General features: G+C 47.2%; 1 protein-coding gene across 1 annotated transcript in view; it reads right to left on the bottom strand.

The window, feature by feature from the left end:
• MCM3AP (minichromosome maintenance complex component 3 associated protein) overlaps positions 1–24,323 on the bottom strand; it is a 41,937-nt gene that overhangs the window by 8,378 nt on the left and 9,236 nt on the right. Inside the window, 18 exon segments of the mRNA XM_005902330.3 lie at positions 168–265; positions 481–739; positions 4,856–5,009; positions 8,102–8,236; positions 8,320–8,388; positions 10,199–10,396; positions 11,839–11,991; positions 13,068–13,181; positions 13,483–13,614; positions 16,243–16,343; positions 16,936–17,141; positions 17,360–17,601; positions 18,279–18,439; positions 20,441–20,603; positions 21,768–21,881; positions 21,883–22,034; positions 22,358–22,555; positions 23,870–24,009. Coding sequence (XP_005902392.2) covers positions 168–265; positions 481–739; positions 4,856–5,009; positions 8,102–8,236; positions 8,320–8,388; positions 10,199–10,396; positions 11,839–11,991; positions 13,068–13,181; positions 13,483–13,614; positions 16,243–16,343; positions 16,936–17,141; positions 17,360–17,601; positions 18,279–18,439; positions 20,441–20,603; positions 21,768–21,881; positions 21,883–22,034; positions 22,358–22,555; positions 23,870–24,009 — 2,789 coding nt within the window.

Raw genomic sequence — 24,323 nt, 5'->3', positions numbered from 1 at the left:
ATTTAATTTGTTGCCAATAGCAGGACTACGAGCAAAATTTATCTTTTATTTTGATATCTGCTTATAATTTTAGAAAGTTTCCTGTCAAAACATAAAATTAAAATGTAAGGCATAATATACACTAAATTCAAGATACAGTGAAAGGGAAAAAAATAATGAAACCTTACCTTACTCGTGCCTTTTAAGTCATTAATGGAATCAGGGATCTCAATAACAGTATAATCTGAAATGAGCTTAGCTGAAACCAAATCCTGGAGCATCAGACCTTTAAGACAAACAGACACCAGTCACCCATCTCCTGGTGGAGATTTGCACATGAGCTGAGAAGTCTCACTGCCCTGACCCCTAGAGCCCTGTGCCCAGGCACTACAGTGGCTGTTGTCACGTGTGGCAGCACCACGCCGCCAGCACTTTCTCAGACCCCAGGCTCTACCCATATATTAAACATGCCAGCTCAGAAGTGGAACTGCCTTCACAAACCCTCTTCCACGTCCTTCTCCACGGCGTCCCCTCCCGGGCTAGGCACAAGAACCGCCAGCGGAAGCGCAGGCTGGAAGGGCTTGGCCTGCAGGAGCTGCTTGGTCTGCAGCAGGGCCGACAGCCAGTACACGTCCTCCTCCGCCGCGTCCACACTCTTCACTCTGGGAGGGAGCAGCAGCATGAGCCCACTGGCTCCCAGGAGCTCCTTCTGTGTCTCCACGGCATCGAGGGCACCATCACTAAGAGCGCCATGGGCCACCTGGAACGGCACCCAGACCATCAAGATGGACGCACTCGTGGACAGATCAACAGTGAGCATCAGCCCCAGGGAGAGCGAAGCCAATTGCTCACTGCACTCCAGGTCGGTCTCCCTCTGTGAGGCCAAGAACCAGTACAACAAACTGTGGGGAAACGATGAATCCAGCCTCTGGTGAGAACTGTTTGAGCACTTTAATCCTAACAGTTATCTCAAACAGGTGTAAAAACAAGTAAGCCTTTAATGACAGTAAAAAGGAAAGGCAAGCCAGCAGCAGAAAAGGGATTCCTACCCATTTCTAAAAAGCAGTGCAGAGACAGGTAAAGGAACCAGAGGATGCCACACTGAAGGGCTGCAGACACGTTGAGCAGGGACCAGACTGTCTGGGCCTGCAAAAGCCCTGGGAGCCCAGGCCCGTGGCACCAGAGCCAGCCAAAGCTCCAGGCCAGGAGGACAAGTCACACACGAGACAGTGGCCCACAGGTCACCCATCCCCCTGCCTCTAAGCACAAGCCATCCCCCTGGGCCCTGGGCCAGCATCCTGTCCTGAGGATCCCAACACGGGGACATCGCAGGCACAGAGGAGGGGACCAGGCGGTGGGCACCCCGCACCTTACCCCGAGAGCACCAGAAGCTGCACAAGGAGGAGACACGATGAGTCCTTCCCAGGGAAGCCAAACAACCTAAGGAATCGATCCCCAGATTCCCCCAAAAAAGGTTGGCTTGCCATTTCAGTTACCCTCCACCCCACCCCAAACACAGGCCTATGACCAGCCTTTTAGGGCCTCACTCAGGTATAGGCAGGTTCAGATAAGGTGTCTGAGGAGAGCCTTCAACATAAGAGAAAAACTAGAGTAAAAGAATAGAAACCTTAAGAAAATGGATACCACATGGAACGGAAGAAAACTTACACAAAAACCCTAATTTCCTCTGAAGATGCATCCAGAAATAGTCATAAGATGATACGAGAAAGTAAAATAAGGGTAAGAAAAAGGAAATCAATAATACAGTATGTTATTAAAAACTCAAAGATAGCTCCTAGAAAATAATATTAAAAAACAAGATGGAAAATGGGATAGAAAGGATGAAGAGGCTCAGAAGATCAACTGATAAGGTCAAACATTGGTCTAGTCAGAGTTCAAGAGAGAAGAATAAAAGAGAAGGAAAGAGATGTCATCAAGATGCAAAAAGCAGTCTCCAGCCCACAAGGACATACCAAGGGTCCTGTCAAGGACCTTCCCAGATGATGAGGGAAGGAAGTGGGCACCCAAGTCCCAGGGCAAAGATAGCAGGCTTCCCAAGTGAAACAAGGCCAGGCCAGAGAAAGGAACGGGAACGGTTTCAGACATAGCAACAGCAATGCTGGATGGTCAGTGACCGTGGAATAAAACTAGAAGGAAAGTAACTTTCATCCCATAATTCTACATACCAAGCTAAACTATGAAGCAAATGTGAGGGTAAACACATTTTCAGACAGGCTAGAGCTCCAAAATTCTCCTCCCATTGCATTCTTCCTTTGAAGAAAATGGAAAACATGCTCCATCAAACAAGAGACTAAACCAAGAAAAAATTTTGCTGCTGCTGCTGCCAATGACAGCACCTAGTGTTGGATAGGTCAGGCACTGTTCTAAGAATTCTGTCTGTATAACACACATCACCTCATGGGTCCCCATGCATGGCGCCAGCACCATCTCAAGCAAGAGTATACCAACCCACGGTCAGTACCTGGGCCGAGGACCAAGGTCAGGGTTAGAAGTGGAGGAGCGGGACTGCATTCTTGGTATGGAGGCCCCAGAGGCAGCCACACCCTGGGACACGTTTCCAGCCCAAATGGGAACAGGAGAATGGCACCCTCTTAAGTAAGATAATGTAGCAAATACTACGTGCAGAAAAAATAAATGTAGCCACAGAACACTTGCTGGTTCTGGAACACACACATGTGACCTCAATTTCTGAGATATTATAAACTGACCACATAACCACCAGGAAGATGGGGAAGGCTGAGAGCAAGTGGGGTGTTAAGAGTTCATGCCTCACCCAGGGGGTGAGTGCACAGCCCCAAGATAGCCCGCATAATCCCACCTCGTAGTGCTAACGTCCTGGCACCATCACCTACCCTGAGGATGGGCTGAGCCTAGTGACATGCTTCTAACAGTCAGACAAACATGATGGAAAGCCACCATGAAGGTTAGGTTAAAGAGATGATGCCAGCTTACTCAGCTCACGGGAGCTGGCTGATGCCCTATTGTGAGTTGCCTCATGTAGGCCCACATGGCATGGACTACGAGGAAGTGAATCCTGCCAACAACCATGAAAAGTGGGCTTTCAGAGAGACCAGAGCCCGGACTTCTACCTGCTGAGAAATCATGCCCCAGAGGACCTAAGCCACACCTGGACTTCTACCACACAGAAACTGAGTAACAAGCATTGGTTACTTACATATGCCACATTTGGTTTGTGTTTTTAGTTTGCTTGTTTTGGTTCAGCCACGTGGCATGCAAGGTCCTAGTTCCCCAACCAGGGATCAAACCCAGGCTCCCTGTGGTGGAAACAGGGACCACCAGGGAATTCCCAAAGCTGCCACATTTGGAGGTAACATGTTATACGATAATAGATAAAATGCACCTGTTTTAATAGTTAAGTCAGCAGAGAAGATCTAAAAGTGGATAACAGAGAAACAGCAGTATAAATACATGATGTGGAAACAGGACAGAAATCAAAGCTTGGAGAAAAGGGCTAGGAGATGGGGCAGCGGCTGCAATTTATCATCTTAAGTCATGCCATGCCATCTGACTCTTTAACTACATGCAAGTATTACTTTGACTTAAATCTAAAGGCAAGAAGAACGAACTAATTGTCCAGTAGGTTAAGTATGACTTTATCATCCTAGGAAAAGGGGAAGAACATGTCCCAGGATGTTTCTGTTACCTCTGAATGGTGAGAGCATAGAGGGCTCTTACCATCTTTGTATTTCCTCTATATTTCCTTATATTTTTAAAGTTTTATATATGTATTACTTTCACGTTTAAGAAAAAATATTAAACAGTATTAAAATGGAAAGAAACAAACAAAAATCCTATAGTCAAACTACAATCTGAAGCAGTTCCAAGGACAGAAGTAATGTGGACTAGAGTGTCGCATGCAGATGTCCAGGGTGTGCCATGAAGGAGACTGTCAGGAAGAGGAGAAGCCTGGAGTGAGACCTTGGGGTCAGGACACGGTGGGGAAGGCAACTTTTCCCTGCTCTGAGCATGCAGCCAGTCATGAATCCCACACTGTGGACCCCACCAGACCCAGGTCAGAGAGCTGGCCAGAGCAGCAGCTACCAACGCCAGGTCTACTGAGCACCGAGGCCCACACTTCTGCTCTGCACTGCTATTTTCTAAGTAAATAAAATATGCATCTTCTGAACACAGTAAAACCTAAAATTCATTAATGCAGGTTTGAATCTAATGAGAAAACAGGTTCTCATTAAATAAGACTCTGTGGGAACCAATTAAGCTCAGTAGTGTACGAACACCTATAATGAATAAGAAGTAGAACTTATAATCAAAAGCTGAGGATAACGTGAATGTAAAATGAAAACAACTAACCTGAAATGCCTAACACTGAACCTATATGAAAACTGCATAGGACTAAAAACCATTAGTCTTCTGGTAAGACTTGATGTATCAGGAAGCTATTTAAATACAGATGTCAGCAGTTGGCAGACCATGTGAAATGCAACGGACACTGCATTTCTGTGTAATGCTCTGTCATAACCCTCTTGGGTTAATTACTAGAGGTCCATGGAGTTCACGGCTTCTGAACTGTATGCAGAACACATAGGGAAATACAGGTACCTTTTACGATGGTTCTAGCTTTCACCAATTTCTCAAAAAGAGGTCCGTGAACCAAGAGAAGACTTACTGCATCCTGAGAATCTAGCTTGGTCTCTTACACCAAGGGGGTGTACATGAGTCATCAAGACACAAGGAAGAACAGATACAACACTTGCTTCTTGGCCTCCCGTATTGTTTCAGAGCCACTTCAGGGGAGTTATATGATTCCCGTGATATCTGGGAGGGAGTGTAAATAAGAAAGTTACAGAAGTAAATACACTAAATGATTGTCACTCACCTTGATGCACACGCTGACACAAATTGTCTGATCCCCTTTGCTGCTGAGAGTGTTAAAGAGAGTGAGTGTCTGAATCCCACCAACATCAAGGTATATGTCATCCACTGAGCCATCACCTCCCATGAACTTGACTTTTAACCAATGTGATAGAATTCTGTGAATGAAAGAAAATAACACTTGAAGGAAAGTCTAATTCTAAATGTGAACCACAAAGAGAAATATCACATAAATAGAGATCCACAAACATCAAATCTTACTATGAAATTGATCTGAACAAAGCAGGCTATAATTTTTAAATGGAGTTAGGAACTCTACTGGGTTATATATTTGGGTAGGAAGAGAGAGCACTCATTCTAATGTGATGTATGATTCTGAAGCCCTAAGAAAAGATGTTGAACAATCGAAAAGATCCTTAGAGTTTACCGTACAACCCAGCAATTCCACTCTTAGGTTTAACCCCAAGAGAACTACAAACATATGTCCAGGCAAACACCTATACATCAATGTTCACAGAAGCATTATTCATAATAACCAAAAAGTGGAAACAACAATTAATGAACAGAAAAATAAAATGTGGTATACTCATGCTGCTGCTGCTGCTAAGTCGCTTCAGTCGTGTCTGACTCTGTGCGACCCCATAGACGATAGCCTACCAGGCTTCCCTGTCTTTGGGATTCTCCAGGCAAGAACACTGGAGTGGGTTGCCATTTCCTTCTCCAATGCGTGAAAGTGAAAAGTGAAAGTGAAGTCGCTCAGTCATGTCTGACTCTAGTGACCCCATGGACTGCAGCCTACCAGGCTCCTCCGTCCATGGGATTTTCCAGGCAATATACCAGCCTTCTCTGGTATATTCATGCAATCAAATATTATTGAGCCACAAAATGAAGGACTAATACATGCTACAACATAAATGAACCTAGAAAACATTATGCTAAGTGCTAAATGACAGTCATAGAAGACAACATATCTTCAGGTTCTGTTTGTATGAAATGTCCAGAACAGGTAAGTTTATAGAGACAGAAAACAGATGAGTGCTTGCTAGGGGCTGCAGGTAAGGAGTGGTGGACTGTTAATGGGCATGTGTTTCTTTTCAGGAGAAAAAATGTTCTCCAGTCCTGGGGTATATCGTAGGGTTAATGGCAAACTCCAAGAGTGTTTACGCCAAGGGGGACCTTCCCAGCCTGCTGCTGCCAGTGCCCCCATCCCTGCGGTGAGCCCCTGCCAACCCACACCTCCACAAGAGGCCCTCCAACACTAGCAGGAGGGGATAAGCACACATCTTTTTACTGCACCATCTTGAACCCGAAGTCCAAAGAAATATTTTTTAACCCTTAAATTTTTATGGAATCACAGAAGACCACTGAATAGGAGAAAGAAGGTTGGAAATGTCACACTTCCTGATTTCAAATTGCATTACAAAACTATAGTAACTAAAACTGTACGGTACTGGCATAAAAAAGAGCCACACAGACTAACAGAAGTGAGAGCCTGGAAATAAAAGCCTGCATATATGGTCTTCTAATATTTAACAACAGAGCCCAGAATATTCAATTGAGAAAGAACAGTCTCTTTAAAAATGGTGCTGGCAAAACTGGATAATAAAAAGAACAAAACTGGACCCCTATCCTGCACAAATAAAAGTTATCTTGAAATGGATTAAAGACTTAAACATAAGAACTAAAATCATAAAACTCCTAGAATAAAATGGAAGAACCTCCCAGACACTGGTACTGTCAATGATTTCTTCGGATGTGAGCCCCAAAACACAAGGAGCTAAAGTAAAAAACTGGGACAATATCAAAGTACAAAGCTTCTTTGCAGTAAAAGAAACAAAAGGAGTAGGCAACTAATGAAAGAAGGTATTTTCAAATCCTATATCCAATAATGAGTTAATATTCTAAATATATATGGAACTCCTACAACTCAACAGCAAAACACAAATGATCCAATTAGAAAATAAGTAGATTTGGATAGACATTTTCTTTAAAAAAGACATGTGTGCTGTACCGTGCTGTGCTGAGTCGCTCAGTCACATCCGACTCTTTGCAACCCCATGGACTGTAGCCCACCAGGCTCCTCTATCCATGGGATTCTCCAGGCAAGAATACTGGAGTGGGTTGCCATTTTCTCCTCCATGGTATCTTCCTGACCCGAGATCGAACCCAGATCTCCCACATTGCAGGCGGAATCTTTACCATCTGAGCCAGTAGGGAAGCCCATACAAATAGCCAAAAAGTGCATGAAAAGATGCTGAACATGGCTATCATTAGGGAAGTCAAAATTAAATCACAAAGAGAGATCACCTTACATTATTTAGAGTGGCTATTATGAAAAAGCAAGGCTATTATTAGAGAAAGAAATGGCAACCCACTCCAGTATTCTTGCCTGGAAAATTCCATGGACAGAGAAGCCTGGTGGGCTACAGTCCAGGGGTCGTAAAGAGTCAGGCACAACTGAGCAACTAACACTACTATGAAAAAGATGAAATAAATCATGTTGCTGAGGATGTGTAGAAAAGTAAGCCTCTGTGAACCATTGATGAGAATATATATAAATTGGTACAGCCACTATGTGAAATAGTATGAAGTTCCTGATAAAATTAAAAGTAGAACTATCACCTGAAAAAAAAAATGTTCTGCAATTAGATAGTTGTGGTTATACAGCTGTGAATATACTAAAACCAGTGAAATGTACACTTTAAATGGGAGAAATTTATGATATGCAAATTACATCTTAAAAAGCTGTTAAAAAAGAAAAGTAATATGTTCTGTAGTTGCTTTAGAAGTATGGTTTCTGGAAACAACTTGGTTACAGGAAATAATGCCATGTCAACTTTCTGGATTTCTTTTAAAACTGCCAAGTTTTTTTCCTAAGGAGAAAAATGGAACTATAGCAAACAAACTATATTGTCTTCCCCAAGAGTCTAAATGAAACGGGCTCTAAATATACCTCAGCACAGCTTTAAGTCACAATCAAGTCTTGAATACTTTTGGATAAAGACCATTGCCAACTGTACAAGATTAAAATGTGAATGACCTAAAGTGTCAACTTCAAATCACAAACAAAACAGCCTGCAAAGCTAAGCATCAAAATGAAAGCAGGCATCAGGGTCCCGGGCAGGAGAGGAGCGCACAGGGCTGACAACCAACCACCCTCGCACGCACACCCAGCTGCCTGAGGCTCAGGGAGGAGTCACTCCTGGCCCCTCACTCAGCCCCCAGCCCCACGGAAGGAACCCTCTCTTACCTGCTGGGACTCCCTGGGGACTGTTCTTCTCCATCAGGCAACACCAGTACCAGCTTCCAAAACACACGCTCCTGCTGCCTTGGGAGGTGCTCAGCCACGAGGGACGGCAGGTCCAGGGGTGCCCATGCCGCATCACTGGAAGGGACAGAACACCACAGCCAAGTCACCTGCAAGGCCCCAGCAGGAGCAGCAGGCAGGGTCGGGCAGGGGTGACCAACCTTAGCAGCTGCTGGTGGAAGTGCTGGACCTTCATCTGGTGCGCCGCCATGTCCCTGAGCCACCTTAACCTGTGAGGGAGGAACCACATGAAGGAGTCCTATGTGAGGCCTGCTCAGCACCCACGGCGGAGGCGGACAAGCATCTAGCGACGTTCTGAGTGCAAGGTGATTGGGTACTAAGTGTCTCCCAGTGGGGAATACTCAGGAGACCGAGAACTTTTTCTGATGAAGAAATAGTTTAGTAAGAGGACTTGTTCACGTCACAGCTGTCAAGCAGTTATCTACTGTGTGCCAGTCATCGCAGATCAGCAGTAAACAGACAAAAATCCTGCCCTTAGAGAACACGTGCTCTCACAGGGAGAGAGGGGCCCCTGTAGGCAGATGGCATGACAGGTGCCGTGGGCTTACTATGGACATACGGAGGGTGCTCAGAGATGACCTGGGAGCACAGACCAGAAGGAAACAAGGGGAGCCAGCATGAGGATTTCCGGAGTACAGGCCAGACCACATCAGGAGTGGCATGGCATGCACACAGAAGGAGCACAGGGAGAGCAGTGGGCTAGCCAGGGGGCAGATGTGGGCCACCGTGGAAAGACTCAGAGAGGAGCCCAGGGACCTCAGTGAGGATGTGAGGCGACCTGACTGCTGTGGGGATGAGAACACCAGGCTGTAGGCGCCAAGGGCCGAAACCGGCAGACAGGTGGGATGTGAGAAAGGGCTGGTGGTGGAGGCGGTGAGGGGCAAGCTGCAGGGTGGTGGGTCTGAGTCCGGAGGTGACCCAGTGCAGGGAGATCAGACTAGTCCCTGTGAAACAGAGGAGGCACTGAGTGCAGCGGGCCAGGACAGCAGCTTCCAAACTTCAGCTGGGGACACCAGGAGGAAGCCTTCACTGGGGACGCATGGAGGGACTTGTCAGCGTGCAGGATGGAGAAAGATTACAGGGAAAGAGGCAGAGGAGGAGAAGGGGCAGGGGGCTGGGCTGGAGGCGTAAGGGTAGATGGACACAGAGAGGGCCGTCCTGACGCAGGTAAAGCAGCCTCGACTCCAGGAGGCAGCGGGGCCAAGGCTGCCACGGGTCACAGAGAACCCCGAACGCCCAGACCACACACAGCGCATCAGAGACAGGCTTGCGCTGCCACCACCCTGCTTCCAGACGCAGGCCCAGGACTGGGAACCCGAGCGGCTGCATAGTCAGCAGCGTGGACCTGGTTCTCAGAGCACCTCGTGACAGCCTGGGAAGGACAAGGCACACCCTAAGGCCCTGGCACAGGGGGCTGCTGCTGCCCCTTCACGTGGCCCTCCAAGGCCCCTCCCTGGGAGGTCCTCTCCAGAGGCAACAATGGCATGGTCTGAAGAGAGAAGTCAAGCCCTGCAGGGCCAGGATTGCACAGCTGAAGCCAGAACCGGGCAGGGATCCACGCACCCGTGGAGTGGCCAGGAGGAGAGTCAGGGAGGGCCATGCGAGGGGACATAGAGAGGCAGCCTGTGAGAGGAAGACCAGAAAGCGGAGGAAGAGCTGCTAAAACGCTGCTTGCTACAGCAGACCCAGGATAGCAGAGGGCACGCGGTGGGAGTGAGGGTGAGGCCAACACGGACCTTTGACTCCACTAACAAGAATGGCTGTGATGCGTCGTTGAGTCAGGGAGGTGAGGAGAAAGCACATAATTCCAGGTAATTCGACTGGCAGGACCAGCAGTGTTTTAAGGGGAAAAGGTAAGTGAAAACACAGCAGGTAGAGCAAGCTGCACTCCAAAAACACAACTCTCCATCTGTCTTCACTGCCTCTGGCCCCACCTGTCTGCCCTGTACACACACGCGTTAATCCACGCTCCTAAGGCCAGCTAGGCCAGGAGGCACTTTGGAGGCCCCGGGTGCTGACCTGGTGCAGGAGATGCCCACTCTCCCCGCGTGGCCCAGGTCCAGGAGGCCCTTCGCCAGGTTCTTCTCCGCAATGGGGCACTCCGCGCTGGGCACCAGCGCCCTCAGTCGGTCGTTCACATCCACACAGCAGGGCGCCGCAGGGAAGGCCCGCATCTGGCGCCTTAGCTTCTTGCGGGCTGCGACAGCTTCCCTCCACCTGGAGGACAAACACCACTAGGTGTTGTGAAGGTCGGCCACAGGGCAAATGCAGAACACCTCCAGCGTTAACAGGGAGACACCTTCCGCCAACATGTTCAGGTCTACTTCAGCAACAGATCTCAAACTGAGAAATTAATCCCAACTAAAGCTCAGGTGCGGGGATGCATGAGAGAATGAGTGGTGGTGGTGGGCAATGAAACTACTGAACCTAAGACTGAATGCTGGGGACTTCCCTGGTGGCTAGGAATCTGCCTTCCAATGCAGGGGACACAGGTGTGATCCCTGGTCAGGATCTAAAATTCCACATGTCAGGACGCAACTAAGCCCCTCTGCCATTAGAGAGAAGTCCACATACTACAAAGAAGATCTGACACAGCCAAATTAAAAAATAAATATAAAAAAAAAAGAGTGAATGCTAAACAATGTTTGGAGGTCAATTTGCTGATATGGATACAAACACAGATACATGTACCCTTTGACCCAGCAAACACCACTGACAGGACTCTCTCTCCAGACCCTGCAGGCACGCGTGTGAAATGTCTGTACAGGGTGGCCACTGCAGCGCTCTCTGTCATACTAGAGAGGAGAGGCCATGCTGAAGTCCAGCCGGGGGCCAGGTACTGCCAGCACACTGACGACAACGCAGAGGGGCCGCTGCACTACTGCGGTCAGGCCTCCACCTCGTGTCAGAGGGCGTCCAGGAACGTCCAGAGCGGAGCAGTGAGCATGCTCCCACCGTGCCAACCACCACACAAAGCTCAGAGGTCCTTGTGGAATGGAGACTCATTCCTCACTAAATCCCCTTTTATACAGTTGTAGCTGTCAAGCACCCTATTACTTTTTTTAAATGTTATTATTAAATGAATCACCCTTCACACATAACCCATGTACCCCCATTTTAAAGACTAATGATAAATCAAACACCCACATCCTTCCATGCAGTTAAGAATCAGCGGCCATGAGCACCCACGGGCCCTGCTCAGTCACTCACCCTCTTGCTCCCAAAGGTAACTGCTGTGTCAGCTTTATGTTTGTTCTTTCCTTTCCCTTCTTTAGGGTTGTACTACTATACATAAATCTAAAACAACCTATTGAGTTGGAATAGACAATTTAGATGTTGTACACACTTCCCTAAGAACTGTTTTTCTTTTCACTAAAAATTATGTTTTACAAATTTACCTATACAGGTGTATACGGCTATCATTTGGCTTGTTCATGGCCATCTCCCTGTGTCCAGCACATTGGGTAAACAGCAGAAGGCTACCTATATATATATTTGTTGAAATACAGAACAGTTACCTCATCCCAATCTAATTCTTTACTTAGTTTATACCCTTTAGGAAGGAACATGTTACATGTGTGTATTATCAGCTGTGAAAGTATCATCTTGGTAAAAGATACTCTGTGTGCACTGACTCTCTGTAAGGACATGGGACTCACCGTTGGAGATACTTGCAGAAGCACTGAAGTTCCTGCAGGGTCTCTTTTGCAGTCTGGAAAATTTCCTCCCCGAGAAACAAGTCCACCAGATGGGCAAAGACGTCCTCAGAGCAGCGGGCCACACGAACCCTCTGGTCTGTCTCCACTGCACTCCTAGGAAACAGGGCAATCGATCAGCATAAGAGCACTGCACCCAAGGCCCCACACAGGGCCTGCCTGGAAGTATATAAGTCCACGTCCTTAACTCTAAAATGAAATCATGTCGTCACTGTAAGAAAAGCTTGAAGATTTTATTTCATATAAGGCACAGACATCTGAAAAGATAGATGGAAAAAGAACTAAAGTGGTACAGGGTATAAGGCTGCAGATCCAACATGGACCTTATAAACAGTCAAGAAATAAGCCTTTATTTTATAGTTAGAAATTTAATTTTTAAATGGTTGTTGAAACAACTAAACTATCTTCTCATCAACGATATCTGATGAGAAGTTTATTATCAAAGTCAAAGAAGCTCAAACAGGCAAGACCCACTTCCACTAGCTATCCTCTATCGTGGGTAGAGACATCCCGGGCTGAACTCTAGTTCAAGTCTCCTGGAGCTACAGAGAGCAGCAGTCGCCTGCATGTCAGAGAGTCCTAGGTGCTGCTGTCTCCTAATAACCCTTCCTGGGAAGAAGAACAGACAAATACCCATCATTCGCGGGGTCTCTTGTTACAGGAAGCAGTGAAATAGACTCCCAATTAATAAAAATGGAAAGAAACATTCAATAACACGCTCTGCCTCCTAGCTGTGTCTCCATCTGCACCAGAGGCTGCAGGCCTGTCCCAGTGGAAATGAAACACAAGGACAGATTTCCCAGCACAATCAAACCTCTTTCCTGAAGCTTGGCATTGAAGTTCTTAAGTGAGATAACGCAAAGGAATCTTTTGACATGTGAAACAAGGGAAAGGATCTTCTACTTAAGAAAAATGAACAGTGTAGAGAAGACTATCAGCAAATTCTTTCACTAACAGACACATCACATCCCCAAGCCCAGGGCAGGGTCTACAGGAAGATGAGAGTAGTGAGGGCCTCCCTGGCAGTAACAGACACACACACTGGGAGGGCCTGTGAGTGTCTAGTCAACCAGCAGATACACTCCAGGTGCAGATGAAAGCCAGCCAGCCTGAGCTAACCCCCTCCTGCCAATCACGCGCCTTACACTGCAGGACACCAGAGTGTCACTTACTTCAACTCCTGGGAGCAGGTTTCTCTCACACATTCTGTCACCACAACTTCTGTCAGCTCTGCGGCCAGGTCCTGGCTCAGCTGAGTTAACACCGATTCTCTCTCTTGTTTCAACCTAAAGGAAAAAGTGAAAGAGCACAAGAAATAAGAGTTGCCACACTCTGTGACCTTGCAAGAGGGGATTTGAGTTATGCTGAGTCGGCAGACCTGACCCCTCTGGTCTCAGTAGAAGGTCACACAGCCACCCCTACTCCCATTCCCCTGACCATCACCCACGCCCTGGGCCACAGTGTACGAAGGTGCGGGGTGAGCTGTGAGTCCAACTAGTGCAGCGGGCAAAAGCAAGAGAATCCGAGGCTGCGGAAGGCTCTCTCCTGCAGCCACGCTGCCCCATGCACAGCAGGGATGAAACTCACCTCTCCTCTTCTGCCCGCCGCCTCTCTTCCTCCTTCCGCTCCCTTTCCTGGGTGACTTCTTCAGTTGCAATGTGCCTCAGAATGCCTGTGGTTGTCGCTGTTAACAGCTCCTCCATAGCAGCATTGGAAACACTAGACAGAGCAAAGTGGAGACTGTTCTAAATAAATAATACAAGCCACACAAACCATATTACTAGACTTCTAACACTGGCAAGGAAAAAAGTATCTACTTGGTTTCCATTAAGCTGATGCAAAAGTAACTGCAGTTTTGCATTATTGAAATTTGCAGTTCGATATTGGAATATTCTTAAATGTAGTTGTTATAAATCATTTTATTGTGCATTTCTTGCTTTATGTTTTTTGCTAATGACTTACTACTTGCTGTTTATTTTATATTTATTTTAGACTATAAAAATGATATTAAAACAAAAAGAAATTTGAGTGATAGTTTTTTTTAATTTTTAAATTTATTTTTTGGCCATGCGGTATGGCATGTAGGAGCTTAGTTCCCTGACCAGGGATCAAACCCATACCCCCTGCAGTGGAAGTACAGAGTCTTAACCACTGGACCACCGTGGAAGTCCCCTGAGCAATTTTTTTAGCCTTATTCTAAGGAAGACATAAACAAATGGAAAGACATCCATGTTCACAGACTGGAAGACTTAATATTGTTAAGACGTTGCCGCTGCTGCTAAGGCACTTCAGTCGTGTCCGACTCTGTGCAACCCCATAGACGGCAGCCCACCAGGCTCCCCAGTCCCTGGGATTTTCCAGGCAAGAGCACTGGAGTGGGTTGTCATTTCCTTCTCCGATGCATGAAAGTGAAAAGTCAAAGTGAAGTCGCTCAGTCGTGTCCGACTCTTAGTGACCCCATGGACTGCAGCCTACCAGGCTCCTCCACCCATGGGATTTTCCAGGCAAGAGTACTGGAGTGGGGTGCCATCGCCTTCTCCATGTTAAGATGTTAATACCACCCAAAGCAATCTATAGATTCACTGCAATCACCAACAAAATCCCAATATAACTTTTTGCAGAAATAGAAAAACCCATCCTAAAATTCTTATGAAATTTAAAGGGTCTGCAAATAGGGAAACAGTCTTGAAAAAGAGAAACAAAGCTGAAGGACTCACACTTTGTGATTTCAAAACTTATAACAACTTACAACAAAGTTATAGTAATCAAATAAAAGCAGTATGGTATCATAAAAGCAGACATTCAGACCAATGGAATATAGAGCCCAGAAAGAAATCCTCACATATATGGTCAACTGATTTTCAACAGGGATAGCAAGACCATTCAAAGAGGAAAGTACATTCTTTTCAACAGTAGTGTTAGGAAAACTGGATACCCACATACAAAAGAACAATGTTGGATCCTTATCTTACACAATATATAAAAATAAAATGGATCAAAAACAAACTTAAGAGCTAAAATTATAAAACTCTTAGAAGAAAACATAGGGCAAAATCGTCACAACACAGGATTTGACAGTGATTTCTTGAATATGATAACAAAAGCACAGGCAACAAAAGGAAAAAATAAACTGAACTATATAGAAATTAAAAAATTTCTGCACATCAGAGGATGCACACGCAAAGAGTAAAAAGACAATCCATAGATTGGGGGAAAATATTTGCAAATCAAATACTAAATAATGATTAATATCCAGAATATGAAAGAATTCCTACAACTCAACAACAATTCAAAAATGAGCAAAAGACTTAAGTACACATTTCTACAAAGAAGACACAAATGGCCAATAATTACATGAAAAGATGCTCAATATGATTAGTTATTAGAGAAATCTAAATCAAAACCACGAGTCACTACTTCACACATTACAATGGTTATTACTTTAAAAAAAACAAAAGGATAGCATGGCTTGAAAGGATGCAGAGAAACTGGAACCCTCGTGCACTACTGGTGGGAATGCAAAAATGATTAAAATGGTAAATTGTTATGTATATTTACCACAATAAAAAATTAAGCCCATGGAAATCATATTTATTTTTAACTCCGTCAAATAGAAAGTATGTATCTAATTCTGGTATATTAAAAAAATGAACAAATCCTTTTATGTAACCTACATTTATACAGATGAAATAATATTCTTTCTTATCAGTATGTTGCTTTATACGTACTAGAATTTTTAAAAGAAGTTTGAAATCTTTAAGACAGCCTAACTTACTAATTAATCAGATTTTAATTAACTATTAACTACAAAAGCTGCTTAGGAGTTTAGAAAAATTTTGATTATTAAATTTATCAAGACTAGATTCTTAAAGTATTACACAAAATCAGATTTATAAAATTTGTAAATGTAGTCTGAAATGTCTAAGGAAATTTTATCATGGTATATAATGCAAATGGTAACAAATGTTTAAGGGAATTTAATCTGCTAAACTTATAAACTGAGACTTAATCTAAAATCAAGTGTTTTTATTTTTTAACAGAGAATGAACTACTACTAGATTTTTTACTATTAGATTTTTAATCAAGCTTAAAACTTAAAAAACAGGTTTCTAATTTACAACTTTAATAAACCTAATGCTGCTCAAAACTCACACACACAGAGAAACCACCTGCAAGCCACACACACCGGTCAGGAACGTGAGGGGCACACCCGCCTAGGGAGCAGGACCAACGCTTGAGCCTGCACAAAGGGGTGGCTGTGCTCACTTGTTGAGAGGAAGCGTCTGGAGGGACAGCAGGCGGCCCCAAGTGCAGACAGCCTCAGAACAGGAGATGCACCGCACTTACCCCAGGGCTGTGGTTGCAAAGGCTGCCCCTGCGGCACCAACTTCCTCAAAGTCACTCTGAAGAACCTCCTGGATGAGCTCATCCACCACTTGGGCCAGGTCCTAAGGGGAGGGCAGAAGGGTCAGGAGTGCTGGCCAAAGCAACACTGCCTCATCCACACCCAGCTTATCCCCGAGCAATCCACCTCTACAGCCGAAGGTACTGGAGATGTTCCATAAGCCACAGAGACATCACAGGACGTCCCACCTGGGTCCGAAATTCCTGCAAGACCTCATCACTGGAAGCTCTTTGAAGGTGTCTAAATGACCCTCACACAAGGCCTGGTCCTGTGCACCTGGTGAGGTTTCCTGCTGATAAACAGGAGCCTTCTGGACATGAGAGGACAAGCCTGCTTCCTGCTGGTCGACAGCCGTTCAGACGGCCCCAGTGCTGCCCCCTGTGCCGACACAGCTTCAGCTGCTGTGGTCCTTCCTCGCTACCTCTCAGGCCTCCTTGTTCCCCAGGGAGGGTGGTGCCCAGTGCCCAGTGGCCCCCAAGCAACGTGGTGGCAAGATAAAATCTCATAACCTGTGTGGAGTACTCAGACCTGGGGCCATCCATCAGGGGCACACTGACCCCAGGAACACAGACACGGTCAGACTGGACATCACACACAGCTGGATGTTTGCCCGCAACAGTGGGAGGATGCCTTACCGCATCTGAGTAAACAGGCACAGGCTTCGGTGGGAGGAGCTCCGACTGCATGGGGGGCTGCACCGGGGGCTGCAAGAGGCTGGGCGCCATGCTCGGGGGCAGCACCGAGCGATGTGGTGGAGAAGCCGACACAGGCAGAGGCTGCAGGAGGAGAGCCGGCAGGGGCTCGGCCGCCTCTGCACCACACTCCTCTCCTCTCCCCACACCTGGAGGAACCGGTGAAGGTGGGCATCAGGGATAGGACCAGGCCACCCTCCTGAGCAGACCACCATGGGGTGCCTCCTGAACCATGATCGGGTGCCAGGAGTACTTTACCAGCAGGAACCCAGTGCCTGTGGGGCCAGGAAGCTGTTCAGGCAGCACCACGCTGGTGTCTGCCCGGCCCCAGGGTGAGGTGCCCTCCCGAGACCATGGCTTCACTCACCTGCCACGTCCAAGCCAGGTCTCTGCACGCCCGAAGGCGGCTCTGCAGCCAGGCTATCCCCGATGTACTTGTTCTGGGCATTGAAGCTGCACACGGGGGTGTGACGGGGTATGGGGGGCAACGGCCCTCCATTCACAACCTCCCCAACCGACACCGTTAGCTTCCTGGTGATGAACACCGACTTCCTGGCCTTGGACAAGCCCTCGGGTTCCAGGAACGAGGATCGGTTCAGCTCGACACAGCTATCAGACCACAAAGAACCCATGGAGAGGCATCACACAGGCAAGAGGCCGCCCTCACCTCTGCAGACCCCTGCAGTCTCCATACTGCCTGCCAGTCTCATGGAAATGGGGGAGGTGGCAGAAGTCCAGCTCACAGCACCCACCACCGCCAGCATCTCCATGTGATGCGGGAGTCACCTGGATCCCCAGGTAGAGTGACACCTGACTACAAGCGCCCAGCTCATCCCCTAAGGGCAGGTCTGCAAGGCAGCAGATGTGGCCTGTGATGAGAAGTCAGAGGAGATGGGGTCAAGGAAATCCCAGATCCAGACACAACAGGCTGTGAGCCATGTTCTAGAAGAGGGTCCTCAAGTTCCACCGCGTTCTCAAATCTCTGACTGCAGCAGAGGAGACACCCTGGCCAGTCGGGGAGGCCATCTTCAGGGACAGAACAAGGAGGCCCCAACCTCAACCTCGACCATCAGGTTCTTAAGTTACTTGTGAAAAGTCAGGAAGAGGTGGGTCTGAACCTTACCCTGCCAGCTGTTCCAGGCCTTGCCCTAGTGCCTGCACCCCAGGGAGGCAGCCCATGGACTGTGCCTTCTCTATGGCCTGGTGAGGCACAGGCACTTCCAGGCCTTCCCAGTACTAAAAGGGAAAAAAGGAGAGCAGCCCCACGCCTCTGCCTCGGTGCTTACCCGTCGGAGACTGTGAGGCCGTGGCAGTTGAGGAAGTCTGTGGCCTCCTCGCCGTCTCTGAACAGCAGCATGCGCACCACACCATCCAGGGGGAAGATGGTGGAGCGCTGTGTGCTTGCTGTATACGCCACATTGAGCGCTCGGAGCGCGTCCTTGCGGATCTGAAACGAGAAGCCAAGTCACTGAGTCACAGCAGGTCAGGCGCCCAGGGTCACAGAGCACCCAGTTCAGGTCAGTTCAGTCGCTCAGTTGTGTCCGACTCTTTAGGACCCCATGAACCGCAGCAAGCCAGGCCTCCCTGTCCATCACCAGCTCCCAGAGTTCACCCAAACTCATGTCCATTGAGTCAGTGATGCCATCCAACCATCTCATCCTCTGTCGCCCCCTTCTCCTCCTGCCCCCAATCTTTCCCAGCATCAGGGTCTTTTCAAATGAGTCAGCTCTTCACATCAGGTGGCCAAAGTACTGGCGTTTCAGCTTCAGCATCAGTCCTTCCAATGAATATTCAGGACTGGTCTCCTTTAGGATGGACTGGTTGGATCTCCTTGCAGTCCAAGGGACTCTCAGTCCCTCTGGAAAGTACCCTGGACTCAGCTTAGTGCTCAGTAGGCTGTCTGCTCATTGGAAGATGCCCAGAGATGATGCAAAGCAAACAGCTTCACACATAGAACTGGTTGGGCCATGAAGACTTTATTTATTAGAAAAACTAAAAAACAAACCACGCACCAGCAGGTGCATCCTCCACTCAACAGAAAGCTGTGTAGCTAGTAAAACTCACCACGGAGATGGTGGAATGCCAAGGAAAGTGTGTGACATGAAACTGAGTAAAAGTCGTTTCACAGCGTCACACTGAGCACTTTACAAACGCAGAGGGAAATACGAAGAGACTGCCAGGTCAGCTTGGTCCCAGGGCTCTGGTAACCCTCCCCCTCCTCTTCCGTGTCCTTTAACCAACACAACCCCGGTTGACAGTGTTACTTCAAGGCTGGCATTGTCCAAGCCAGGGTCCAGCAATGAACAGACAAGACCCCTGTCCTCACAGAGCTGACGTGGCAGGACAGACCGACACTGAACAATATGTGTGTACAAAATGCAGAGTGCATTCAACAGTGAAAGCGGGACAGGAAGGACAGCAGAGGAGGCGCACAGGGAACGCGGGCGGGCGGGGCGGCGAGGGCGGGCCCTGCCGAGAAGGATCTGGAGGAGGGGAGCTCTGAGTGGTTCAGTGAGGACAGCAGCCGCCAAGGCCCTGAGGCAGGAGCGCGCTGTGGCTGCAGGGCAGGAAGGCACCGCTGTAGGTGGGGAAGACAGGACCCTGTGGCTGCTGCTGGTGAAACACTTTGTTTTCTAAAGAAAAAATGCTTAGATTTCTTAGTTTAAAATTACTAAAATGGATGCAAATGGTCAACATTCTCGTAACATTAAATAGTCATTGTAAAAATACTATCAGTTGTATTTATCAACTGCACGGACTTTCCCAAGTGCACTTTGTTAGAAATCCTTTCATTTGTTCCAGAATTTCTGCTCTCTTGGAAACTGTCAGATCTGACAATGAGCAAGCTTGCAGATTCTTTGCCTGGGATGTGATGGTGGGTTTAGTCACTGTTTATAGGAGGACTTGTGACCAAAGAAGAAAAATGAGCTGGAGTCACAAAACGGGCCAGGCAGGTTCCCAAGAAGCCTGGTGCAGCCTCCTCCCTACCCCACCAGCACAGGGGGCTCCTGGCGAGGACCCTGGGGGTGCAGGGACTGCTGTGAGGTGGCAGGGCCACTGCTTTCTTATCTTCCCCAGGTGCTTCAGGGGCGTTAGACCTGACTGTGGGAGTCTGAGATCAGGATGACACTCCACACAAAGCCGAAGGTAAGAGACTGGTCTTGCCCAGTCTTTGTAACCCCAGTGCAACAAAGAGCAGGCACTTCAGATATTTACTGAAATGAATTTAGCATCATCAGGCTCACTCCAAAACTGAAGACAGACAACACTTGTTAAGCTCTAGCTTAGAGGTCTGTGCATGCAGTTTGCTTTCCGGCTTCTTTGTTCCCACGGAAAATGCTAGTGCTGAACTCAAGTGAGAGCGTTCTGAAGAGACCTCCCTCATCTGAACCAGAAGAGTGTTTCCCAGTGCATGGCCTTTTCCTTCCAGGACAGTGACAGTACTCACCTGATTAAAGTAACAATGCAGAAGACAAGCGTTCAGATAAGAGGCTGATTGGACCAGTTTAAAAAATCGCACAAAGTTATTACTGTTCAATGCAGCAAAGGCCTGAACAGCAAATTTCACCTCAGGGGAGTTTCTAACGGCAGGGTGGAACTGCTGCACTTCTCTGTTAATCAGAGGAGATAGAAGTGGTTAGAACGTGATCTTCCATGAGACAAAATTTCCACAAAAACAGAGCTGACAATAAAATAAGGTCTCCACTATACTGAAGTAGAAGGCCTTGGTGATCACAGTGCCCGTGTGTGCACGGCTCACCTGCGTCAAGGCCACCCTGACTCGGGCTGGATTGGCAACAAAGGTATTCTTTCAAAAGATGATGAATAAACAGACTTGAGCAATAACCTAAGAACTGATTATCAAATCAAAGAGTTATTTTAATGCCAACTGACTGCCAGCTACCAGTGTTTGATGACAACGCTTAAGAAACAAAGTTTAACTTTGTTTTGTTTAGAAATAAACTGATTTGGGGAATTTCCTGGCAGTCCAATGGTTAGGACTCTACGATTTCACTGTTGAGGACCTGGATTCAATCTCTGTTCAAGGAACTACAATTCTATAAGCTGTGCAGCAAGGGCAGGGGGAAAAATACTGATTAGACTGAATTATTCAAGACAGGAAACAACTGCTTATCATATATGAAAAGACTACACAGCCATTTTCCTGACTAGTTTATCCCTAAGGCTTAATTTTAAAACTTAAAATCAATCACACACTTAAGATATTCTGTAACCAGGTTCTCAGGGAAAACACTAGGCTGAAAACAAGTTTCAACTTAAGGAAATCCAGTTTACCAACGACAGGAATGGAGGGCCTGGGGACTCTGGTATTCTTCACAGAAATGTCTACAGATGTATCATTTCATGTCTACAGGTGTGCAAGGTTTAAAATTCTTTCTTGATATCCCACCCTTAGCACTTCTGTTTCACACCATTTTTCCCTCTCCTGCAGCTAAGATCTTTGAAGAGGTTTGAGTGCACGTGTGTACTACTCTGATAAGGGACCCACTCGCTGAGTGCATCCTCTCTAGCTGACGAGAACTGGTCCTCAGGAAGTATCTGGGGCCCACTCAGGATGCTCAGGTGCTCGTGGGCAGCCCCAGCCTCTCCCTCGGTAGCTCAGCTCCAGGGGCCGCACGCTGAGCCCAGCTTTCTCACTAACACCGACACTAGTGCGTCCTCAGTACCGCCGCCACCAATCCTGAAAGCTCTCTTCCTGGTTACAGCCTGCCTTTCCCTACAGCTTAGGCTGACTTCCGAGTTGGAAAGCTCACCTTAGGATGTCCCCCTTGTTGAGATTGAGCAGGACGTTGTAGCCTTGGAACTCCGCCTCACTGGCACAGAACACGCCCTTATTCCTCAGGTCCTGGTACATCTCCTTCAGACTCTAGGCACTTGGTCATGTTCTCATTGTTGATCTTGGCATCAAATGAGGACATGGGCTCTTCACACATGAAGTGAGCACAGTGGATGTGAAACCGGGTGCACTTCTCAATCAGAGACACCGTCAGCGGGTCACACAAGTGCTGCTGCGTGATGTCCTGGACACAAGTGAGGTGGAATAATTACACACGTGTCACACACGTGTGCATGCACGCATCTTACGTACACACAGGTCTCAACACATCCAAACGTAAGAATCAACTACTAGAAAAATCATGATTATCTGAATTTCTCAGACTTCAATTTGAAACAAGCATGAAGCACATTTTAACAGGACTTCGTAATGATTTTAAAGGAACAGTGTATTTTTTTTTGTTACAGATGAAATGTAACTGAGTAAAATGACAAGAACTCTCATTTTCACTCGACTTCACGTGTGCTTTCTAGTTTTTCTAGCTTCCTTGTCGGAAGTGGCTGATACCTTCCGTATGCCCCGCGTGCGGTTCCACAGGAAGTCGTACCAGTCCCGCAGGCCGCCCTCCGTCTGGTCCATGATCTGGGTCACCAGATAGTCCATGGTCCTGCTGAGCACCCCCGAGGGACGCAGCTCGTGTGGCAGGGGCTCCTCCTGGTCGGCTGAGGAGCGGCTGTACTCCTTCACAGCGGCCGCGTGGTCCACCTGAGAGTGGGGAGTAGGGACGAGCAGCTGGGGGGCAGGTGCCAGGCCAGCCTCCCCGCTGCTGTACCCCAAAGTGGGGAAGACCACACACACACACACACACACACACGCAAGTAAGGTCAATACTTCAGAATACAATTTTAGAACACAAAATTTCTATTTGAAGGTAACAATTAAAATTAAAAGGCAAAATAAAGCAACTTGTTTTTGGCAAACACGACAAGGAGTGAACAGGCTACCACATCAAAATGCAGAGAAATTTAAGTGAAGACGCACCTGCTGGGGTGTGACAGATGAAGGACTTGATAAAGGTTTTAAAAGGTCTCAGCCATGCTCATATACCAGATTGTCTACACGGACCAGAAACGGAGCTGGCAGTGAGGAGGCAGGAAGAGCAGCAGCAGGGTCTGGGGAAGGCCCTCCAGAGCCCAGAGCTGCAAGAAGAGGCTGGAGACCTGCGGCTGACGGTGGAGCAGAAAAGCCACAAGTCCCCGCCCTGGGCACCTGCCTTGACAACTGCCACCTTGCTGACAGGTGAAGGCAGCCGTAAAACCCCCAGCCAGTAAAGGAGAAACCCGAAGGAAAATTAACGGAGAGAAAATGAATGTAAGATGGTGCAGACTTCTGGGGAAACAACTTGGGACATGCATCTACTCATGTTCAGGAACCTTAGGAAAAGTCACACCTCTGGCACAGCCCTTCATTCCTGGAATCTATCAGAGAGAAGGAAGCTGAAAACCTTAGAACCATTGACACAGCATGCCAACAGAGTTGGTAACAGTGGAAAATCAGAAACAGCCTATGATTGCAGAAAGGGAGTTCTGAAAGAGTTACATAATCAAGTGGTGTGCCTATATGTAAAGTTTTAAATGCTTAGAAAGAGTTTACTATACAAAAGAAAATGCTCATGACATAATTTTAAGTGAAAAAGATTCATATAAAATACCTAGAGCATAACCTCCAACACACAAAACATAGACATAAAAAAGGAATAAAACTGTGAAAAGCAAAAAGAAAGGGAAAGTTTGTTTAATTTGTGAAACACAGATTTGTATGTATTTCCATAACTTAGGGAACCACGTGGTCCAGTCACCTTACATAAGACTGCTTCATACATACCTCATGATACAAATAATGGAATAAACATGATTGTTAATAGCATATCCCCACCACATTCTAGCAAAGCAACCCCCAAATCAAATAGTATAGAAATCATGAAACCAGCCTTCCCTCCCCAGCACACCCCCCTCCGCCCCAGTGATTAAACACGGACAGCAGCCTGGAGAGCAACCCCACGGGGATGCGAGGCTCTACCTGGTCAGTGCCTGGGACCACTTCAAACACACTCAGCTGGCTCCGGGTCTCCCGCATGTACCGTTCCTTCTCAGGACACATATCCAGGCACGTCCCAACAAAAGTTCTTGCTTTGTCCAGGTCGGTCCTTTTCACCCGAGCTAAACAGAATCAGGTAAAAAGTAAAAATGTACCACAGTTACTGGGAAGCCAGAGAAGCGCATTTTCACAATGACAAAAGGAGAAATAAAAATAAAAATTATTTTCCTTTCTTTTACAAAGGAAAAAAATCTAAAAAACACTACTGGGCCTCAGAAAAAGGAAAGCACTGCCTATCACACCAAGTGACAAGCCATCAAGACCCATGAAGACCCTCCAGGCCTTCTCCTCTCTGCGGGTGGGTGTCCAACAGTCACAGATCTTCAGGGCACAGCAGGTGGTGGCGGGGAGGGGCCCACACGCGGGCCTTTATGGC

Source organism: Bos mutus, chromosome 1, assembly GCF_027580195.1.
Source record: "Bos mutus isolate GX-2022 chromosome 1, NWIPB_WYAK_1.1, whole genome shotgun sequence".
Taxonomy (NCBI): Eukaryota; Metazoa; Chordata; class Mammalia; order Artiodactyla; family Bovidae; genus Bos; species Bos mutus.
This window is presented reverse-complemented; position numbering and strand designations above follow the sequence as displayed.